The sequence below is a fragment of the Thamnophis elegans genome, chromosome 2 (genome assembly GCF_009769535.1).
Source record: "Thamnophis elegans isolate rThaEle1 chromosome 2, rThaEle1.pri, whole genome shotgun sequence".
In the NCBI taxonomy this organism is placed as follows: domain Eukaryota; kingdom Metazoa; phylum Chordata; class Lepidosauria; order Squamata; family Colubridae; genus Thamnophis; species Thamnophis elegans.
In genome coordinates, this window is record NC_045542.1 from 36,334,683 (window position 1) to 36,358,922 (window position 24,240).

Consider the following 24,240-nt stretch of genomic DNA (forward strand, 5'->3'; position numbering starts at 1 on the left):
CCAATTCTTCATAGTTATTCTTAGAGCTTTTCAATTTACTCCATTGGATGCTCAAGGAGCAGTACTGATCACAGGGACATAGTATACAAGGATCGGGAAAATCTCCCAAGCACTCAGAGATTCGGATAGAGATTTAGTACACTGTAGAGCTCACAGCCATAGCTTAGCCATAAAGATGTCACACTATCTATTTTTGCCTGGGCTATGGCTAAAAGATCCATAATCATAATACATTCAGATAAGACAAACAAACTGGTCAATGCTACCACCTTCTTGGCTAGTCTATATTGTGTTCACCTCTAAGCTAGAGGCATGATGGCCAACTGGATGAAGACATGGAGCAAATTTTAGATACTAGACAAAACCCAACTTTTAACACATCTCCTTAGAATTGTTGCCTATTGGTAGAATGTTAGATATGTTTCAGTATATTGTATATTCAGAACATTTGCTGTGTTGCTGTACAGCCTCCACAAATTTGATAGAGAATATTGATCTTTAAAAAGGCCCAAAACATCAACACGTTATAGCAGCTTGTTGGCAATTTCGACAAACTGTGCACTTTGAATGTCACAAGATCATCCAGGAAGACACACCCAAGGTTCCAACATCAGATTAAGTGGAGATAAATAATGACATTCACAAGTTTAATTTTAGGGACTGGTCTGTGACCCAACGGATGGTTCTAAAGTGTTTATTTGAAATCAAATTTAATCAATGAAATTAAAATTGGGAGGGCAGAAGACATCAAGCTAAGCCACTTATTATTTTTGTTCCTGTTGCACTCAAAACAAATCTTTAGAAGACAATGGAACACCTGAGACAGGATGGAGAAGAGACCTCGGAACTTGCCATACCACTTCAATCCCAGTCTGAGGGAATGCTCACCCCTACTCACAAAAGGAGAAGACACAAACAACAGTGTCTAAGTTTCTGAATGAGCAAGAAGATAATTAAATTTATCCACTTACTGATCCAGATCAGACAAATGGAACCCAAAGTCTGTCTTACAAGAGTAGACCAACAACAACACTCTTGTCCCCACCTTTTCCATCTTCACACTTCTCTCTAGCCATGCAGATTGGTCAAATACTTAATAATCCTGAAAGTTATAAATCACCTCTTAAGTCTCTGCATGACTGAATGGTGGTGTCAGTTTTCACACTATGCTTTTTCATTATTCTCAAGAAGTACACAGACTGGGACACCATCCTGGATTCTAAATAATGCATTGCCACATCAATTATTACAGGTTTCAAGTGGAATCCCTGAGATCCTTCATAAAATGCATTCAGAAAGAGGACACTCTGATCTTGTTGGACTTACAAAACCATCTTCACGTCCTATTTGATGTAACACACAGGGAATTCTTAAGATTCAAACCGTGGTGCCTACTACCAGGACAAGACTCTTTCATATGGTTTGTCATCACAACCTAGAGAATTCATAAAAGTGATTATGACCATCATAGCCCATCTCACATCCCTGGGAATACATGTGTAGCCCTATTTGGATGACCTTTTTATCTAATGCCCATTGAACAAGGGAAGGGTATATGGATCACAGTGTAGAACCTCAGGGATCTAGGGTTCTTGGTCAAGAAAGAGGAAAGCAGCCTTCAACCAGTACACAACTTACATCTGGGCACAATTCTGGTCCCAGCAAGGTTTTTGATTTTGCTATCAAAGGTGTAAAATAAGACCATCCAATGATTAATTGCTTTAGTCCAATGGACCAACCAATTGGAACTCAGGACTCTTGCCAGTCCCTGGGATCAGATAATTGACTGAAGGAATTGTATACTATGGTGACACTTGCTTCATTGGACACTCCTCCTCTTCTGGAACCAAATACCATAATCTGTGATTCCAGATTCTCCGCCCCAATATACCGTAGTTCGTGTGCCAGAGGTGGTACGCAGAGCCCTCTCTGTGGGCATGCATGCCATTGCCAGCTGTTCTTCTGGTTTCCAGCCCTGGAAATCCGAAGACCAGCTGGCTGGCGCATACCGGAACCCAGAAGACCAGGTGACCGGCATGCACATGCGCACCTGCCAGCTGGTCTTTGGGTTTCTGGGGCTCTGGAGCACGGGAAGACCAGCTGACCGGCATGCACACGCATGCTGGAAGCCAGAACACCAGGTGTGCATGTGTGCGCCGGCCAGCTGGACTTTGAGTTTCCGGGGCACTCGGTGCTGAAAAGCTTTGCCATCACTGCTGTAGTTGAATGGCTCACTTTAATCAGACACATATGGATTGTAATTTCCATAATTCTTAACCAGCAAAGCTTTTCCTCCATGCTGGGTGAGAATTCTAGGTATTGTCTCCAAACAACTGGAAGATCAAGGCTGAATAAGCTCTCAGATAAAATCAAGGTACCATTCACTGATGCTTTAAGCAGGATACCCACCTGAACTCTATATGGAAACACAGGTCTCACAGAGTTCCCCTTCTTGTTGTATAGAGAATTCGGGAACCCCCAACCCTAATAGTCTGATCAGCTGCACTAGAAGGAAGTAAGAGTGACAGCAGTGAGCTGATCATGGATGATCCAGCTCTTGTGGGACAAACTCTCCTTCGAGGATCATTTGCCAGTGTTAAAACTATGAGCCTTGGGTGAGAGTTGCTTCCAACACAAAGCCTTCTCTTGTTTCTAAAGCTCATGCTGGAAAGAATCCAAGTTGCTTCAGAGGAAGGCAAGGGTATAGGAGACTTGCAGAAGCTTTTAGCGTTTGGACATTTTAACTCTCTCACAAGGGAGGCTGTGGGAAATGAAAAAGCCCTGCCTTGGCTGTAGTGGAGCTGGTAATGAGAAGCTCAGAGGTAAAAACCAATAAAAGGGCTTCTAAGAAAGTTTGAAATAAAGCAATTTGTGGTTGCTCCTCTTATGGAGCAGAGTCTACCAATCCAGACAGAGAGATCTGCAAAAGTAGTGATCTGGCATCAGACCCCCCCAAAAGCCCATGGCTAGCTGCCCAAGGCTTCATCCCAGGTGAATTTCATTTCACTTCTGTCTGAATTTCCAGAATCAATCTGTAAACATTACTAGGTTGGCACGCTGCGCTAAGACATCACAGCAGTGTTCACAAATTATCCTAAGCCATATTTTGCTTCACATTTCATGTTAATCCAATTTGGCGGATTTGCATAAGAACTAAGCTATAAACAAGTATTTGCCAACTACAAGATGCAGGAACAAGCAAAGCCCTTAAATTACAAGGTAGCATAGCACGTGATTTCAGCCAGTAGAATTGGTTTGGTTTTACCTCTTAGCATATTATATGAACACTTCACTCAAGCACTTGATGACTGAATGGCATATAAATTTAATAAATAAATCAACCTACCATTGTACGTCATTCAGCAAAGCTTTGGCTAAGTTTGAACAACAGACTAAGTCAAAATGTGCCATGCTCGTTAGTGGCTCTGCATGACACAAAATCTCTGGCAGTGAAGTGTGTAAACCTTGGTGTTACGTGGACCCAGCCAACTGTGGTTTATTCAGTAATTTGCCAGGGGTAAGTAACCAGTAACAGAAGTGAGTTCAAAATTCTTCAAGTTTATTCCATGCTATCTATACACAAGAATCTGGTCGAGGCAAATTGCTGCTAGATAAGAGTCAATGGACTTCAAGATGTACTGGATTTAGGTCTCTTGCGGGAGTGGAAAGATTCCAGACTGATGACGCATTTGACCCCACCCTCTGGCTCAGCCTGGTCATCTCCTACATAAATAATAGTTAAGCCATTGTTCCTCTTTCCTTCAATTAGCAGAGGATATTTCCTTTCAGTACACATTTGGTTTTCATACCATTCCAAAGACTGCAGAGAAACTTTTACTCCTCTGTGTCAGTTATTGTTCTTTCCCTAAAATCTCTAACTATTCATTGCTTGTCCAGAAACAGGAATCAAATTTTTCCAAACTTTGGCAATCGGTACACAGATAAAGTTTCTTTTGTTGGCAAGAATCAAGTGTTGAAATGTGGCCATAAAAGTAACTCAGAAAAGGGTAAGAAAATCTCACTGGCAGGACAGCCTGGCCAGTCTCAGAAATTGCAGCAACATTATCAACCTGTTCCTGCATTAGGTATGGAAGTTGAAAATCAGAGCACGGAATCAAGTGTACAAAAGTGAAATGTGGAGGCAAACGTTGAGTGATATCTCTCAGCAGGGTGGGCTTCTAAGCTGTGAGCAGCCAAGCCAGAATGATTTGTTTAGGCTCTCCTGCAGTGAGAGGGGCTTAGAAGCTAGGTTTGCTTGGCTTCAGGGATGGCTGAGACCACCTGCTCTTGTACACTCTCTTTATTGTTAATGGAATGGCTCTTTATTCTATTAACGGCCCTAGGACACAGGTGTCAAACTCGCTGTGTCACTTGCCGTCACATGATGTTTCGTGACATTTTCCCCCTTTTGCGGAGCTGGGCTGGGCGTGGCCTGTGCTTCTGGCCTGCGGACCGCCAGTTTGACACTCCTGTCCTAGGACATGGAGCAAGCATGGGCTTCCCACGATACCAAGGTCAAGGGAATAGCCAGTGGTGGGATCCTACTGGTTTAACAACTGGTTCAGTGATAGTGTGCTTCACGCATGCAGTTTTGAGAAAAAGTACCTTCCACATTACTACTGGGGAGGAAAACAGCTGAAGTGCGGCAATCCACTCTGCTGCTCTGCTCAACTCAGCTGAGAAGATGTAGGTGAGTTAAGCGCAGGGACGGGTGGGCAGGTCCACTTCATCGTCGGAGCAAACCAGTTCACTCCCAGCTGATGGTCGGAGCTACCTGTTTGCCTGAACTGGTCCGAACTGGTAGAATCCCACCCCTGGGAACAGCCCAGCCAGAATATCCAGGAGTTAGTGTCTCACTTTCCCTACATCTTGTCTCTGAGTTACTATGGAACTCAGCAGGATAGATTTACTACTAGAAAGGATCTCAATCTTGATCACATGACCATGGGGATACTGCAATGGTTGTAAATGTGAAAACAGTCATAAGCCGTTTTTTCCAGTGCCACTGTAACTTCGAAGGGTCATTAAATGAATGGTTGTAAGTCGAGGACCACCTGTAGTCACTGTGGCCACCTTTGCATTTGATGAACAAACGCAGGAGACCTAAACAGTCCTTTGGGTACCACCTCTGGCCTGATGAAGCATGTGCAGAGATCCATCTAAAGGGGGCCGATATCCCCTTTAAACAGCAGGCCAGGGATATTATTGGGGTTCACCTGCCCCAGCAATCCCGCATCCTCCATCTCCCCTCTTAGCTAGACACCACTTGTCCTGCGTCGGAGGCTGCCTTGGTTTGAGGCACCTGCTGTTCCGACAGCTGGCCAGCTCCGAAGCCCGAGGCCGCATTCCTGGAGCCGAGGCCGTATGCACAGCCGTCGGGCTGAGCTCTCTCTCGTTCGAGGGCGAGATTCTTCCACAAGACTCTGGGCTGGAGTGCCGAGAGAAAGCCCGCAGCTGCGGTGGGCGGCCAGGCATCCCCTTTGCTCCCAACTCCAGGAAAGCAAGAATCGACGCAGCCGCCGCCCCGAGGTAAAAGTTAGCAAGCCCCGCTTTTTCCCACCGTTTTGCAACGGCTCGGCTCCCGCCGCAGCAGCAGCAGCAAAGCTCCACTCCTCGCACGCAAATCACGCCCGGCTTTTAAATCGCGCCTTTCTTTTTGCAAAACAATCGAGCGATTCTCTCCGGCTGGAAGGAACCACCTCGGTCGCCGAGGGGGGGTGTTCCCGGCTTGGCTTCGAGGTGGGGGGGAGGCATTTTTCCAACCGATGCTGCCCAAGAAGCGGGTCCCCCCTCAAGAGCAGAGAAAGGCTGGCCCGGCTCCTTTCCTCGTCAGGAATCAGGAGGAGGCGCCGAACACCTCGCCCCCCCCCCCGAAGCCGCTTTCCACCACCCCCACCAACTTTTCCGCTGGCCCCTCCTCCCCGCCTCGTGAGGTCACTTTTCAGCTGTCGCTGAAGCGAAGGCTTCTTTCGGCCAGTTTGCAACGGGGGGGGGGGCATTTTCGACCCTCCGGGGAAGGGCTCGTTCTTTTCTTTTCCGTCCATTTCGGAGTCTCCGGCAGGGGTGGAGTCTGGGGGAATGTGGCTTTTGCGGAGCGGTCGTGGCTGTGCACGGTGTTGGGAACCTTTCCACAGACTGGTAAGTTCTAGCATGGAGGTTCCCCCCCCCCCCATCCCCAACTTTGTTATGCTGGGTTTCCCGTCGATGTGGATGCGAATTCTGATGGCCGTGGATGAAACCGAGCCCTTGCTACCATCGGCGATCCCTTCCCTCTTTGGCTGTCCTGCCAGGGACCGGGTTTCTCTCCTTGGCTTTGCTGGTTTGGAGGAGAGGCGAGAAGGAGTTTCGGGGGAAGGGTTTTTGCATCATCCTCCGGAGATTTGGGGGGGGGGGGAATTTGCCAAGTTGGACTTGGGCACGTGACTGGAGGAAAGAGGAGGGAGGGGGGTCTTTCCAAGAGGGTGGAGGGCTCGGATTTGATCCTGCTCGTGATGGAAGGAGCTTCTCCTGTGGACTCCGCGGAAAAAGCATTCTGCGAGTTAAACTTTTAAAGGGACCAAAGGCGTGTTTTTTTAAACTAACAGTAAGAAACATACTACTACTACTACTACTACTACTACTACTACTACTACTACTACCCAATTATTATTAGTAGTAATAATAGTGACTAGTAACCAATGCCAAATCCGGCGAAATAACTGGCCGCTGTGATACAATTGTATAACAACAACAACAACAACAACCACCAGGACTTGCAAATTGAAGTTGAGCGACTGTGGAAAAAGAAATTGTGTGTTGTCCCAAGGGCTACCTCGCTATTTGGAAAATTTACCTGAACGTTCTGATTCTACAAAAAAACACCCTACTTGGAACAGCTGATATCCTACCTTAACATTTCCTAGGTCCTTGGTTAGGACTCCAGCTGTTGAGCTACCAACCAGCCCCAAAGCCTGTGAATCTCACCAAAGATTAACCAATAATAATAATAATAAATAAATAATCCCGTTTGTAACGTGGCTGCGTAACTGTTGCTTTGCAACTTCGCTGCATACCCTAACCTAAACAGTTGAGAATGGTTTACTAATCCATCCCTTCCCAGCCTCCCAGCTGTTTCTCTTCCTCCCTGGATGCGCGTTAAAGGGAGTGTTTTGAAAAGGATGATGCTGGACTTTTGATTCCAGAAGGGAGATGTGTCATTAAAACTCAGCGCCCAATTCCTATCTGGGATAGGAGCCGCGGGTGGAGAAAAGGAGACCTCCGCAGATGTTTTTTGTTTGCAAGCATATGAAGCCAAAATAGGAAGACCCATTTGGTTCAGCTGCAGGTCGAAACGTGGCACATGTGTGTTTCCCCAGGCCTCCTACTTGAAAGTTTCACAAAAGGAGGATGTATGGATGTGAGATAGTGCCTTCCAGCTCAAAGGTCTCTCTTAGAAGTTTAAGCGCTGACTTAAATTAACTGAGGTAAGAATCATAGTTTACTTCAAATAATCTCTTGCTTCCTATACTTTCATACTGTCTTCTTCCTTGTTCAATGAACTGTAATCTTTTGCTACCTTAGACATGGATTCTGAGGGGCTTGCTTTCCCTGAAAGGAAAAATGTCTGATTTTTGTGGGGCCAATTGCTTAAAACTTATTTTGTGCCTCCCTGTCAGGCTTGGGGTAATCTTGAAGACCTTAGAAATCCTTTCCTTGCATGATTATGGATAGAAAAAAGGGTAATTTTGAGACAGGAATAATCTGCTATGGTTATATATGAAATATGTAAGCCCTAAAACTTCAGAACTAGCCTTAGTTATTTGATTATCTTGCACAGGAGAAGTTATTCAAAGTCTAAGAGCCTCCTCATAAGTGCATTTCTGAGGGAGAGGATTGTTTTAAAAATTGAAAATAATCAATTTTTTTTGCTTTCCCCTGATTGCCCTCCCCACCCCACCCCACCCCGCCAAAAAAGTCTGATGCCATATTTTACAGAGTATTTTTATTTACAAAAGTGTGGCTGAAGTAGGATTAGAGTATCTCTATATAGCCCTCTCAAAAGTTCCATGAAGATCGATGTTTGTCTGAGCTGACTGTTTGAGCAGTGTCAGAAATGCTAAAAATGGAAAGTAAATAGTTAAGTAAAAGTGAAGTCAGCTGAAAAAGCTGAGTAGAAGTAGAAGATGATCCTGCAGGGAAATAAATGGAGGTATTAGGAGCTGTAGCATGCTGGATTATGGACATTTTAATTACTGGGTGTCTTGAATTGCCTACATTTCCTTGCCTTGCTCCCCTCTCTAAATAAGACCCATCTGAACAATGGTGGATACCGTCCCCCTCTGAAGCTGGGAAGAGAGCCCAGAAGTTCTGGCTCCCACTTTTACCTTCTGCTCCAATTAACAAAGCTTCCCCTTTTCGTGACAGAGCTGGGAATAGGACTCCAAACTTCTGGCTGATGACCAGATTTCAATAGCCGTTGAATTTAAATGTCCTTATAAACTTCCACGGGGATGAGAGGAGAGATTCCAGTTTGAATGCATAAACGCTGGCTCGGATTTGCTGTGATAGTTGCCAGATTTGGTTAGAGGGCTGCAGAGTGAGGCGTTTTGTCAATAACTAGCTAGGGTGGGGAGATTATTCACGCTTGCATGGTGGGGACAATTTAACTCTTGGGCAATGAGAGTAAGAAGGGAAGGATTTGGAAGTTTGGGGTGTGAAGAAATAAGGTGGTTGGGCTCATGTGAACCTAGGAGGAGCCACATTGGACTAGACCAAGGGTCAGCAACCTTAAACACTCAAAGAGCCATTTGGACCCATTTCCTACAGAAAAGAAAACGCCGGGAGCCACAAAACTCTTCCCATACCTGATTATTTCCTGAGCGGCCACAAAACTAGCATATGTCGTTGAATTAAACATTCTGTTTTCTTCTGAAACTTTTTTTCCCCTTGGATTTATCCATGGTTGGCCTTTTGGGATCGAAAAGCTCAGTAAATTGCATGCTGGCGGGTGTCATACATGGGTGATTGTGACGCATATTTTGGACAACGGAGCCGCAGCAGAGGGATGAAAGAGCCACATGCGGCTCCAGAGCTGCAGGTTGCTTACCCCTAGACTAGACCAAATGGTCCATCTAGCCCAGCACTTTCCTTTGGTGACAGGGAACCTTGTGTCTTTCATGCCTTAGGAAAGGGGAGTTGAACTGGATTTCTTCAAGGACCAGGTCAGCATTGTAGTTCTCCTCTGTGGGTCAGGCCCCCCATGCCCTGTTTTCAGCCTGGACGGCCTCCTGCATCACGCCCTCCCTCCCCCCGCACACCCTGTTTTGGCTGCCAGAGGCACAGCGGACCAGTCCTTTGCTATTTCTAGGCTGGCCCCACAGGCCAGTTTTAAGCACCCCAAGGGCCAGATCTGGCTTGCGGGCCTTGAGTTTGACACCCCTGCTTTAGGACAAAGGATCCTGGATTCCCAGCCACTTTTGCTGCAGGTAGTCCTCAACCTAAGATCACAATGGAGTCCAAAATGTCCATTGCTAAGCGATACAGTTATTAAAATGAATCTGGCTTCCCTATTGACTTTGCTTGTCAGAAGGTCACAAAAGGTGATCAAAAGGCCTCAGGAAACTGTATCCATCACAAATATGAGTCAGTCCTATTTATATTGATATATTCATACACCAAGCAACTAGATTTTGATCATGTGACCACAGGGATATTGCAATGATAAGTGTGAAAAACGGTCAGAAGTCACCTTTTTAAATCATGGTTTTAACTTTGGTCACTAAATGAACTGTTGTAAATCGAGGACTAACTATGTGCTGCAGTGCTTGGGAATTCCAGAAACACAATCATGAAGGACTGCTGCATTTGGACAACACTCTGAAGAAAGAAAACTAAATAATTTGTCATCAGTGTTTGCTGGAGAATTGACATTTTAGCTAAACCTCATCATAAACGTTTCGGTGTCATTTTATTTGCGTGTTTAAAATATTTTTATAAATGTCTTCCAACCAATTCTACGCAGCTTCCAGTTCTGGACATTATGTTTTAGTGTTATCCTTTCCTTTAAAAAAATAAAAACAGCGACCAATCCCAAGTGGAGCTGCATCAGGCATGAAAAGAAGCCATACTCTTTATCTCCCTCTGCCCCAGATATCCCTCTTTTTGTAGGGCTGTTGTCCAATTCCCTGACTGGGGATAGGGAGACGAAAGTGGCAGAGAAACATGCCATGCAGCTGCCTTGGGGGTAATGTCAGGGATGGGAAGAGCCAGCTTTAAGAATAATATCAAGTGCCTCATGCCAAGGCAATTGCTTGTGGCTTCATCATATCCATTTCACCTCTTTGACATTTTGTCAGCTAAATGAAGTTCATAGCAAAACCCCTAGAGTGGAAATTCCAGATGCACCCAGCATCTTTCCTTCCCCTGAGTACTTCTAGGACTATCAGAGGCATTGGGCAGAAAGAATGATGGGCACAGCAGGAAACACCTCCTAGAGCAAGGATCAACATTCAGGAAAAGGGTCCGCTTCCTGTGATTACTGTCAAATGATGGGTGGGCTGAAAAAAACCACCAATCTTTAGGCTCAGGGTTGCAGGAGACCAGAGGAGAAAGGGAGACAATGAAGGGGCAGGCAGGGATGCATCTTTAAAGATGAAGCCTCAGCCTCACATTCAAGTTTTCTTGAAAGCTTGACCTGAACAAACTCAAGAAAGTTTGGAGCTGGGTTCACACACCAAGCTAAGTTAATACAGGTAGTCCTTGACTTACGACCACAATTAAGCCCCAAGTTTATGTTGCTAAGCAGGATAGTTGTTAAGTGAGTTTTGCTCCATTTTACAACCTCTCTTGCCACAGTTAAGCAAATCACTGCAGTTGTTAAGTTAGTAACATGGTTGTTAAGTGAATCTGGCTTCCCCATTGACTTTGTTTATCAGGTCGCCACATGACCCTTGGATACTGCAGCCATCATAGATACAAACCCTTTCCCAAGCATCCGAATTTTGATAGTGTGACTACAGAGATGCTGCAGTGGTCATAAGTGTGAAAAATGGTCATAAATTAGTTTTTCCCCTGCTGTTGTAACTTTTAACAGCCTCTAAATAAATGGTTGTAAGTTGAGGACTGCAATGGAAATCAAATTTACAATGGGGTGTAGCAGTAGTGGGATTCAATTTTTCTTGCTACCGGTTCTGTGGGGGTGGCTTGGTGGGGGTGGCAGGGTAAGACTACGGCAAAATCCCCATTCCCTCCCGATTAACTGGGACTCGGTAGGCAAAGAATAGATGGGGGCGGGGCCAGTCAGAGGTGGTATTTACCGGTTCTCTGAACTACTCAAAATTTCCGCTGGCGGTTCTCCAGAACTGGTCAGAACCTGCTGAATGCCACCCCTGGGGTGTAGTGTAACATAATACGTCGGCCGGGTCTTGGTCCTAATTGCGCAACTGTGGGAAGAGGAGTTAGGAGGATTCTCTTCCTGCCCTGACAAAATTCTCTCCCTAGGCTGCTTTTTCTGTTTGGATGGCTCTGGCAAGCTGAGCTGTTTCCTGGCTCCTGAGCATGGATCCGACCTTGCTGCTACCGGTTGCTGTTACTCTTGATCCCCGGGGCTTTAATCAAGGGGCAGCAGAGCCCACTGAGCCCGTCTTGGACCCTTGCAGTCTCCTCTCAGAAAGGCACTATGAAGTGGTGCCCTGCGTGGTTTGTGCTCTCTGCTGCATCTTTGGAGTGGCTTACTGCTGTTTTGGTGAGTAGAAGGGAAGGAGGACATTTTTGTTGCAAGCTGCTCCTTAAATGATCCCCAGCTCCTCTTTTTTAGCAGCTTCCTCTTGGGTAATAAGGATGGCTTGATTTGAACAAATACCTTTCTATAGAGTAGGGAGGCAGAAGGTTTGCATGGTGCTTCCGAAAGGCAAGGTGTACATTTTCCTGTTGACTGAAACTTTTCTTTTACACATAGAAGCAGGGGTGGGATTCGAAAATTTTTATCAACTAGTTCTCTGCCCGGTTGCTGGGTGGTTGTGCCCATGGGGGCCATGGCCTCCTCAGCCTCCTCATGATGGGGGGCATTTTCACCCTCCCCAGGCTCTGGAGGCTTTCCTCAAACCTCTGGGAGGGTGAAAATGGCCTCTCTTGGGCTCTGGAGGCTGGAAACAGACCCGTTTTTGGACTTCTGGGAGACCCGTTTTTCACCCTCCCCAGAGGCTTTCCTTGAGCCTCCAGGAGGGCGAAAACACCCAAACTGGTCTGAACTGGCTGAATCTCACCCCTGCATAGAAGCTCCAGCCGGATGTGTAATACTTGTCTGTCATACAGCTCCCGGTCAAAAATAATTTCAGAATTACAGTTTCTGGAGCATTATTTGCATATTCTTGAGATGCACATATTATTACAGGTAATTGGGAAAAATATTTTAGCTAGTTTATCGGATAGATCTCCCACAGCTTGGAAGATGACAAAGCAAAAACTTTTGTTTCCAGTGTTCATGTATTAGCTTTCCAATCACTGAAATTATTCTTAACTGTAAGGCTTGACTTCCATACTGCTACCCCTCCAATCACCAACTAGATGGTTCCGCCCCAGGCGCCTGATGCACCCTGAAAGGTTCCTGATGGAGCTTGGGAGTTTTCCTGAATCCCTTGCTCACAACTCGACCGCAGCCCTAGTGGAAGCCTGGGATAGGGCGGCCACTGGGGCTTTGGATCGTGTTGTGCCTTTGCGGCCTCTGACCCGGTGTTGATCCTGGGTAGCTCCCTGGTTTACCGAGGAGCTCCGGGAGATGAAACACCGGAAAAGACGCCTAGAGAGTAGTTGGAGGGCCAGCCGGTCTGAATCTGATCGAACACTAGTAAGAATTCATATTAAATCCTACTTAGTGGCGATAAAAGCAGCAAAACGGCAACATTTTTCCGCTCTTATCACGTCTGCAGATAACTGCCCAGCCGCCCTGTTTAGGGTGACCCGCTCCTTACTTAACCAAGGAGCTGGGAAAGACCGCTTGCAGGGTAGGGCTGAAGAATTTGTTCAGTATCTGCAGGATAAAATTGCTCAGATCCGGACAGGCTTGGACTCTGACTGGGTGGATTCAGGCGAGTCGACGGGGATGAATCTTGTGGAGACCATCTGGGATGAGTTTGATCCTGTGACCCCCGAGGGCATTGACAGGATTATGGGGAGACTCAGCACTGCCACTTGTGTGCTGGACCCGTGTCCCTCTTGGTTAGTCTCGGCTTCCTGGGAGGTGACACGAGGCTGGCTCCAGGCGATTACCAATGCTTCGTTGAGAGAGGGGTTCTTAAGGCCCCTCCTTAAGAAGCCTTCCCTGACCCAGCTTCTTTAGCCAACTATTGTCTGGTCTCCAACTTTCACTTTGTAGCGAAGGTTGTTGAGAGTGCAGTAGCACGTCAGCTTCCTCAGTCCCTGGATGAAGCTGTCTACCTGGATCCGTTTCAGTTGGGTTTCAGGCCCGGATACAGCACGGAGACAGCATTGGTCGCGTTGGTTGATGATCTCTGGCGGGCCCGGGACAGGGACTGCTCCTCTGTCCTGGTCCTATTAGACCTCTAAGTGGCTTTCGATATCATCGACCATGGTATCCTACTGCGATGACTCGGGGGGTTGGGAGTGGGGGGCACCTTTTTACGGTGGTTCTCCTCCTACCTGTCGGATCAGTCACAGTTTGTGTTGACTGGAGGGCAGGGATCGACCCCGAGGTGCGTCACTTGTGGGGTGTCCCAGGGGTCGGTTCTCTCACCCCTCCTGTTCAACATATATATGAAACCACTGGGTGAGATCATCCGTGGTTTTGGGGTATGGTATCATCAATATACTGATGATACCCAACTTTTCATCTCTACCCCAAACCACCCAAATGATGCCCTCGATGTGATGTCCCGATGCCTGGAGGCTGTGCGGATCTGGATGGGGAGGAACAGGCTCAAGCTCAATCCCTCCAAGACTGAGTGACTGTGGTTTCCGTCATCCCGATTTGTGCATCTTGTTCCATCTTTGATGATAGGGGGAGAAGTTTTAGCCCCCTCAGAGAGGGCCCAAAATCTGAGCGTCCTCCTGGATATGTGGCTTAGTTTAGAAGAACACCTGACGGCCGTGACCAGGGGGGCCTTTTACCAGGTTCGCCTGGTACGTCAGTTGCGCCCCTTCCTGGATCGGGATGCTCTGTGCACAGTCGCTCATACCCTCGTCCTTTCTCACCTGGACTGCTGTAATGCTCTCTACATGGGGCTGCCCTTGAAGAGCACCCGGAGGCTTCAACTGGTCCAGAATGCGGCTGCGCGGGTTATCATGGGGGCACCTAGGTGCCCCCATGTTACACCCCTTTTAGGCAGCCTGCACTGGTTGCCGGTTGTCTTCCAGGTGCGATTCAAGGTACTAATTATGACCTTTAAAGTGCTCCATGGCTTAGGCCCAGGGTACCTGTGAGACCACCTACTGCCACCGGTAGCCTCCCACCGTCCAGTGTGATCTCACAGAGTTGGCCTCCTCAGGGTGCCGTCAGCCAGACAGTGTCGGCTAGCGACCCCCAGGGGGAGAGCCTTCTCTGTGGGAGCGCCTTCCCTCTGGAATGATTTGTCTCCGGAGCTTCGTATAATCCCCGACCTCCGGTCCTTCTGACGTGCCCTAAAAAGTTGACTTTTCCAGCAAGCCAGCCTGGCCTGAACAAAACAAAATAAATTATTGATCATTGTTAATTTTAATTTGATTTTTTTTTAAAAAAAATGTTATTGTCAATTCTTATTGGGTTTGTTTGGGATATTCTATTTAATTTTTTTTAAACTTTTGTATTATGTGTTTCTTTTAATGTTGTACGCCGCCCTGAGTCCTTGGGAGAAGGGCGGCATATAAATCTAATAAACCAAACCAACCTAACCCAAACCTGTGAATCTATGTTAGCAGAGTTGCTGCCTGATATCTGTTAGGACAACAACTTTCAGAATTCCCAGCAAGCATCACTAACAGCTGGGAAAGGAGTCTCTAAGGTTGTGGTTTCTCCGTGATTTAATGCCTTGCTCTCATAAGGAAGGGAAGCTTTAGGCTATGAAATGGAGACTGTCTTGCAGTTCCTGAAAAGGTTTATTTGAATTTTGTTGAAAAGTAACAGTGGGATTGTTGGCACTCTCTGAACTTGGTTGTTTTCTTGCAGTTGTTTTGTAGCCCAACTAAGTAACATCATCAGTGCTAGAACAAACCCCATTTCCTCTTAGCACTGTTGATGTTACCTAGTTTGGTCATGAAACATTTGCAATAAAAAAATCAAGCTCTGAGAGTACCAAGGGCCCCACAGTTCAACCCTGAGCTACAAATATTCTCTACTGTTGGAGTGGAAGACCTGCTAAGTTGCTTTTCAACGTACCCCATATCCACCTTGAAAGGAGGGGTGCCTTGTCTCACCAAGAAACCAGAAGAAGAGGGGAGACGACTAGTAATTCTTTACCTCAGAAAATGGTCATAAGAAGTTGCAGCTAGATACAAGTACATGGGAAAGGGTGCAGATCAGTTAATATAGCAAACAAGTGAAGAAAGATAGACACAGAATGGACTAGAGTAGAAGTAGTAAAAAAAAAAAACCACCTTATTTGTTTTCCCCCCATCAATTTTTACCAAATTTTATAATAAACAAATAAAAATAAAGATAGTAGGGAAATGGAGAAAGGGGAAAAAGAGAAGTGTGGGGTAGGGGTAAAAGAAGAACAAAGTGTTCACATCCAACTTTTTTCAGTGCAGTAGAATAAAAATAATAGGGTTCAGCTTCATCTTTTTACTTTTGCATACTTAGTTTATTAGTCATTTCTATAACAACAGATTTACCTCATTAGGAAATCCCCAAAATCATTTGTTTTTTTTCTGTCCCAAGCAACAAGTTGTGAAGGAGTTTCCAAACACAATAGAAACAAAACTAGATGTTTTCTTTGATTAAAGCAATAAATTTGACTACCTCTGCGAGCTCCATCAGTTTTTCCACCCTTTCTTCCACTGTGAGGAATGGAGGTAATTCTCATCTTGAAGAAAAACAAAACCATCTTTTCTCTTTTTAAATTATCCGTTCTGGGTGCTAGTAGTTCAATTGGAGTGCATAGTGAGAGCAAAAGATTGTCTTTTATTCTTATTCTCTTGAGCTATAACCAGAAAAGAATCACTAAAAAAGGCTGTTGTTTTAAAGTCATCCATTATGTTTCCCCCTTTTCAACCCATGCTTCCATTGAGCTAAATAACCAAGCTCCAGTGAGCTCCAGTGTCCTTCGTATCTTTCAAATAACATCAAGTTCCAAAAATTGTTTTATAGTAATAATGATAGTGGCAAGTCCACATTGCAAATGAAACCTTTGTTCTAAATAATTATGACAAAAAGGCCAGGGTTTTTTTTTTAAAAAAGAAACAGCTGATTACTCTGGGCATTTTTCTTACTATTGAAAATTAACTGAACCCTGATGAGTATTTGGATGTAATGTTTCTTCAGTTGCCCTATTAACATGTCCTTCTATTCATAAAATGTGTACCACTTGCCTTGGTAGTCTCACTTCCTTCTTTCCTGTCAATAGGGTATCGGTGTTTCAAGGCCATCATGTTTCTCTCCGGCCTCCTCTTCGGCTCCGCTGTGATCTTTCTGCTTTGCTATAAGGAGCGTATCTTGGACACCCAGCTCAGCTTGGAGGTCAGCGCTGGCATTGCCCTGGGCATCGGAGTCTTGTGCGGCTTGGTTACTATGCTGGTGCACTCCGTAGGGTTGTTCCTGACAGGGCTTCTGCTTGGCTTGCTAGTGGCCACCGCTGGGCTGGTAGCCACCGAGCCTTTCTACAAACTGCCCAACGGGTGGGTCCCTGCCGGGGCCCTGCTGGGTTTGTCCCTCTTAGGTGCCGTCTTGGCACTGCGCTGGCAGAAGGTCCTCACGGTGATCTCCACAGCCGTGTTTGGGGCTGCTGTTCTGACTCTCTGCTTGGACTATGCGGTGGAGAACCTGGCTTTGGGCCACCATGTCTACGACCGCCTGCGTCTGGCCCCTTCCTCCCTGCTCTGCTGGTGCGGCTGGGCAGTGCTGGCTACGTGGCCTGCCCTCGCCTTGATGGGCGTCCTGCTGCAGTGGAAAGTAACTGCTGAAGGCTTCTCCCACACAGACGGTGAGTGGAGATCTTGGATCTGACTGAAGGAGTAGGCCTAGCTGAATATGGACCCCTTGGGCAGCGATGGCTAACCTTTTCGTCACCGCGTGCTGAAAGCACATGTGCATGCGTGCACCCATAATGCAATGCACATGCAATCTTCCTGCACCCTGAGCATGCGTGCATGACCCCCTGTGCTCCTCCCGCCCCTGCGCATGCATGTGCGGCTGCCCCACGCTCCCCACGCATGCATGTGACTTCCCAATGCACCCCCACCATACACGCATACATGTGCGACCCCCACCCCCATGCATGCGCATGAGTCTCCTGCTTTGCCCCCACACATGCGCGATGGAGCCTTGTGGTGACAGTTTGCGTACCTGCAGAGAAGGCCCTGCGTGCCACCTGTAGCATGCGTGCATCAGGGTCCTAGGGTGTAACAGACCATTTCATTTTTTTCTTGCTGTCCTTTCCCTATTTTGCCCCTGAATATACCCCACTGCCTCTACATGTAGTCCTTGACTTACAACCACAATTGAACCCCACAGTTGGGCCCATTTTTTGCTCATTTCTGCCCTCCCCAGCCCCAAGGAGCAATCTGAAAACCTCCTAAAGGTTCTGCATGGCCATTTTGGTGAAGGGGGCGGGGTTTCAGGAGGTGTCCAGTGTATAACATGCATCCAGATTTTCAGCCTTTTTTCTTTTTTGAGGGAAAAAGGTGCATCTTATACTCCGAAAGATACGGTAGCTAATAGTTGGAGGGTGGGAAGAAACCACTTCTGCCTTTTCTCCTGATCTATAAGGAAGCTGAGATTTTTAGGAATTTTAATGCAGCATAATAACAACAGAACAGATATTTTTAGCCTTTCTGCCCTTGAAGGAGATGGAGGAAGGAAGGAGTAGAGACAAGACAAATTCCAAAACCTATAAGTCAGAGGCCATAGTCTGAATCAAAGCTTCTCTTTCAACCTATCTTTTCCCCCCAGAATGGGACTGGGCTAGGCTGGTTCCAAGTGGGATTTTAAGCTAAGTCTCCATCATCCAGTCTCACGTCTCTTTTCTATGACCCAGTGGTCCTGAATCGGCGCCAGAAGCAATTGCAACTCTTACGGATTCGACAGCGGGAAGCCAAAAAGAGGCAGTGCCAAGCTCCACAGGAAGGCTCCTACCGGCACAAGACCAGTGCCATCAAACGCTGTGCCGGAGACGTCCTCGCACCAGTGAGTAGCTGCGACCAGTGGCTGCTCCGCCCCTTCCTCTTTTTGCTTCTAGGAAGCCAATCCCACCATCTCAGCCAATGGAGCCTCCCAAGCTTTCTCCAGAATGGCTTTGGGGTGCCAAAAATAGTAACAGTGATCAACTTTTGTGCCTGTTTGGGAATCCCTTTCCTATGAAGAGTTGCTTGGCTCCTCCTTCATTGCCTTTGCAGCTCCAAAAGATCTACTTTCTCAGCCAGATTGTTATTTCATTTTTTCTATTTGTGCTTCAATGTGCCCTCCATATATGCAAATACATATAGATATATTCTTGCATGCATGCATATACACACACCTCTTAGCTGTATGCAGAAGCTAATTTAATTGATAACTGTCTTGCATCCATGTTTTATTACAGCAGCATAAAATGTATCAAAATCATTCCATATTTTATTCATTTTATGCTGATATAATAAGACATCAGCGCTGGCTTTCAAGTATTACAGAAGGCCCTTGGAAAATATTCCTGATTTGAAGAGCAGCAAATCAGCTCTTAAATAAGTTGATAGTCAAGACGGTTAATGTGCCCGATAGCTATTTTACCATCATGTGTTTCGTAGGAAGAAAAGATTTCTTTCTTACTTTGACCCAAGGGCCTATGAATGGGAGGGCCTCTTTTCTCTTCATTCTGGGAACATTGCCATCCGAGAGCACCAAAGGGTTCCTGGTTTTGCCCAGAGGACCTTCTGAATAGATTGATTAAATTCTCTCCTTGCTTTGATTGGAAATATAGTCATATTTGGGTTCATAATGGAACCTTAAGAGTTAGAAGAGCCCCAAAAGGTTTTCTCTGTTTAAAACTGCAAAACTTTTGTCTGTCATTCATATGTTTTGGGGGATGTGAGCCACTCAGACTAATGAGGAACCAGCTTACCAAATTTTGAAATATATAAACAGGCAATTGATTGTAATATAGTCATATTAGGAGCATATTCCGTCACTCAGTGTCTAATCTCAGTTTAGATCTGTCTTGAGATTGATGGTGACTGCAATGTGTGGCAAGAAGAAATTCTGACTTTTGTAATTTGTACTCTGGAGGTACTGGATTTCCCTGTTTTATTTAGCACTAGCTGATAACCCGGCACTGCCCGGGTATTTATTTATCCCAACCCTCCTTCCATGAATGTTGCCGCAATTTCTAATGTTGGGTTTTTCCCCCTTACCAGAGGGACCCCCCTTGTGAAGCACTGTGAAGCCGTTACCATGGCAACTCCACAGCAGAAGCCATTTTACGGCAGTACAGTAGAAGCCATTTTAAGGCAGAACATGCTGTACCTGAACAGAACACACATCCCGAGGGGTGTTAGGGGTGTCTTACCCCCCCCCCCACAGTATTTGTTTCCAGAGAATAAGTCATCTGTGTACCAGGTTTGGTTGAAATTGCTCGAGGCGTTCCAGAGTTATGCTGGAACACACAGACACACACAGACACACACAATTATAGATAGATAGATAGATAGATAGATAGATAGATAGATAGATAGATAGATAGATAGATAGATAGATAGATAGATAGATTTCTGTGTTTATTGAATAATGAATGTTGGGACAGCTCCTGGAATCTGATACAAAGAAACCAATTTTAAAACTTTAGGGCAATGTTTCACAACCTGGCTTTTTCCGTGTGAATTGTGGTTTAGGAAGGATAGTAATGGAAGTCCAATACAGGTAGTCCTTGACTTACAACAGTTTGCTTAGTGACCATTCATAGTTACATCTCTGAAAAAAGTGACTTATGACCATTTCCCATACTTATGACCATTGCAGCATCCCCAGGGTCATGTGATTTACATTCAGATGCTTGACAACTGACTCCCATTTATGACAGTCGCAGTGTCCTGGGGTCATGTGATCTCATTTTTGCAACCTTCTGACAAGCAAAGTCACTGGAGAAGCCAGATTCACTTAACAACCATGTTACTAATTGAACAACTGCAGTGATTCACTTAGCAAATGTTGTAAAATGGGGTAAAACTCAATTAACAAATTTCTCACTTAGCAACATAAATTTTGTGCTCAGTTGTGGTTGTAAATTGAGGACTACCTGTACAACTGGGGAAGTACCAGGATGGGAAGCTATTTTCATGGCAGAGGGAAGTCAGGATCCCTGATACTTGGAGCTGAGGGAAATTCTTTTTACACTTCAGTATGGTTCTTTTCTAAAGTTTTGATCTGTGATGCAGATGTTTTTGTAGCTCTATTTTATATGTAAAGTTTGTGGGAAAGAGGAGCCCTGCTGAAAATGCAGGAACTGTTATTTTATTTATTTTATTTTTAGATGTTGAACCCACCTTTATTACTTTATCAGTAACTCAAGATGGTAAACACACGCAATATTCCTTCCTCCTCCTGTTTTTCCTATAACAACAACCCTGAGGGGTAGGTTGGGCTGAGAGAGAGGGACTGGCCCAAAATCCCCCAATGATTTTTCATGTAGAATTAGAACTCAGCGTCTCCTGGAAGGCCAGCATCGTAGACTACACCAATCTGGCTCTTGTTGCAACAATATAAATTTAATGAACAGACAAACCAATAATGAACAGCATTATAAGAATGAAAAGCTGTTTGAATGATCTTGGGCCAATCCCTCTTTCTCAGCTCAACCTCTCGTTGCTGTGTTGCTGTGGGGAAAATAGGAGGGGAAAGGAGTATTATATATAATATGTTTGTCACCTTGAATACTTATAAATTAACAATGGCAGGATAAAAAAAATCTAATCAATAATAAAAAAAAATAAAGATAGTCCTCGACTTACAACCATTCGTTTATTGACTGAAGTTACAACAGCACTGAAAAAAGTCACCACTGCTGCAGCAGCCCCATGATCAACAGGCTTGACAACTGGTTCCTATTTATGGCAGTTGGAATAATGAACCAAGCAAAATGTTTAAAAGTTATATTTATGTAGTTACTTACCAAGCGCATCTAAATTACATTAAAGTAACCAAAATATCATTACAATCCCCAAAGCATGTCACAACTTTTGAGCACCCCTAATGTTTGGAAATTGAAAGTTGAAAAATTGGACACACCCTGTAAAATGCAACATCCCAGAGTCATCTGATCCCCTTTTGCAAGGCCACCTGACAAGGAAAGTCAAAGGGGAAGCCAAATTCACTTAGCAACCATTTTTACTAGCTTAACTGCAGTGATTCACTTAACAACTGTGGCAAGAAAGGTTGTAAAATGGGGCAAAACTCACTTAGCAGCATAAATTTTAGGCTCGATTATGGTTTTAAGTCGAGGACTACTTGTAATCGCGTCATCCTTCCTGTTGTTCTGTCTTTGGAGGCCCTTACTCACATCAAAAGTGAGGTGCTTTAAAAAAATGTGAGCAAATTCCTCATTCGACACCCTCACACCCCTGCTGGTACCCACTTATTGAAGAGAATACATGGTTCCCATTTCCCTGAGGTAATCTCATAATCTCTCGTTTCCCGCTTGCTCCCCAAAGAGTTACATCCAGAGCCTGCGGGACCGTCAGCACTTGGGAACCGGCACCTCCTTGAGCAACCTCAGCCCAAGCGCTCATACCACGGTGGATCTGGATTATGACTCGGGCTCTACCGTCCCCCTCACCACGCCACAAGGTTGCCTCTGAGGAATGTGTGGGTATGTGTGTGTTCGTCATGTTACTGCGTTGTCTCCCCCGCCCCCCTTCTGCTTTTAGCAGAACCAGAGCACAAGCCGGCCAGGGTTCTTTAATATGTTCTCTTCTGTCTGCAAACATCTTTGAATAGCCCGTTATATTTAAGATTGCTTTTCAAGTGTTCAAACCAGATGGGTCTGTCTCCTTTCCTCTCTTTGGGAAGGTCCACGGGTGACTTAAAGGAGGAGCAGAGAAAGGATTTAAGGAACACACATTAATGTATTTCCACTTTATCAATGAAGGCAGTTTTTTTAGAAGATCTTGACAGCCACCTCCAAATTTTGCCGGAATAAATGGACTGGTGTCTAGGACGTCTGTCACCATCTTTGAAGCTGATTTTGTCTCTGTCTGAATGCTAAGCCATACCTGGATCCTTCTCCGGATTGAGAAGGCAATTTGCTCTACTTTGCAGCAAATCTGAAGCAAGCCTCTTTTGGCCTCGATAAACTGCCCTTTGTAGAAACTTAACTCAGGGGTAAAATACAACCACATGGTAGCTTACGACGGTTTGTTGCAATATAAACGCATGGCATATGTGTTCTGATTTGCGGTGCTTCTCCTTCAAGGTGTTGCCATTTTTTGTACATATGCCACACAAGAGATTTATTACATTTAGTTTAACCTTTCTCTAAAGGGCAATTAAGGTTGCTTGTTTCAAGAAGGGAAAGCTGCTCTTCTGTCCTCTCCTTAATCTAAGATCCAAGATGGACCCTTAAAAGCTATAGTCAGACATTCACCCTTGCCGTAATTATGATCACCTGTGGTGCCCAGAATAGTCTATAAAGGTCCCCAGCAATTTCAAAATGTAATATTGCATTTTAAAAAAAATTAAGCATGTACAAGATGTCAGCTTTCTCATTGAAATCTATTTGACCTTAAGATTATGACTGAAACTATTTGGGACACTCTCATTATTGCACAAAATCGTATGTCAAAAATCACCTTTTGAAGATTACTAACTCTAGCCAACAGGAAGAGTACCCTGTTTCCCCGAAAATAAGACCTCCCTGGATAATAAGCCCAATTGGGCTTTTGAACGCATGCACTAAAATAACCCCTCCCCCAAAAATATTGCAACACAGCAGCAGCCATGAGGTGACCACACTCGCTGCCTCCTGCACCTCAATAATAATAAGACCTCCCCGGAAATAAGCTCAAGGCTTATTTCGGGGTGGGTTGGGGGGGGGGGGAAGAAAATCAGACCCTGTCTTATTTTTAGGGAAACACGGTAGCAACATTCTTACTAGCCCAGTCTTTCCCTATTCCCTCCACAGATGTGAACATGCCATATATCTACCTTACTGAATGGGAGGGGAGTGGCACGATCGTGTCTGTGGAGAGAATGGTCTTCTGTGGTCCTTCAGATATTGGATTTTGATCTAAATCACCATCAAAAGCCTTTATGGTTTATGGTCATCTGGAGAGCCACAGGTTTCTTAATCTCTGTTGTGGTAAAGTCTGACCAGCAGGGTTATAAAATTTACAGGCGGAGCTTATATTTGCAGAACAGGCCACCTTCATGAGATGTTCACCTTTACTAAGTTGGTGATGACGACTAGAAATCAACTGGGATGTAGCAAGGAAGTGATTGCACTTCCTCCACCCTTGTAACCCCCAAAGAGTGAATGCCAAATAAAACTCTTAGTATTATTTGGAGTGCCTTTTCTAGTATACATAGAGCCATACACGCTTTGGAATGTTTCTGAATTTAACTTGACAATGGTGCTTTTACGAACATGTACGTAAGGATTAAAAATTAAAAAAAATAAGAGTCCTAATCCTTGAACTCTTAACTGGGTAAGCTAACTCACCTGATTTTCAAATCCTGATATTTTTTTTTATCCAAATTCACTCTCTGTGCATAGGTTCAAATCCTGTTCAAGAAACCTTTTTATTATTGTGTTTGTTTCCTATGACATGTTTGTTAACTGTTTTATAACTGTTCCTGTTTATAAAACTTAACACAAATACACTTTGTTTGACTCCTTCACATCAGTTCTTGGTGGGTGAATTAAGCTCGTGTTTCTGGGGGTTCCTACACAGACAAAAGATTATCACTGTTTCCACCCATCTCTGGTTTTCATAAGGGAGAAATGTGCTGCTAAAATCTGCTAATGCTTTGATCATCCTGGTGTCCCCTGGAACAACTGCTGCAAATCTCTTTTTTTTTAAAAAAAAATATATATATAAGAAGGACAGGACAAAGAGGCTACTTCTGCAGAGTTAAATAGGAATCTGTAGCTA

The 24,240-nt window shown here is 45.1% G+C and overlaps 1 protein-coding gene across 2 annotated transcripts; it reads left to right on the top strand.

The window, feature by feature from the left end:
• Positions 1–5,933: 5,933 nt before the first annotated feature.
• LOC116523875 (transmembrane protein 198-like) lies at positions 5,934–22,587 on the top strand. 2 transcript variants are annotated; one of them, XM_032238959.1, is made up of 6 exons: positions 5,934–6,138; positions 7,356–7,463; positions 11,479–11,722; positions 16,533–17,108; positions 18,162–18,310; positions 21,802–22,587. In XM_032238959.1, exons 3-6 carry the CDS (start codon positions 11,536–11,538, stop codon positions 21,946–21,948), a joined length of 1,059 nt encoding a protein of 352 aa, XP_032094850.1. In that variant the 5' UTR covers positions 5,934–6,138; positions 7,356–7,463; positions 11,479–11,535; the 3' UTR covers positions 21,949–22,587. The 2 variants fall into 2 exon arrangements, with proteins under 2 accessions (XP_032094850.1, XP_032094852.1); XM_032238961.1 differs by lacking the exon at positions 7,356–7,463.
• Positions 22,588–24,240: the final 1,653 nt, after the last annotated feature.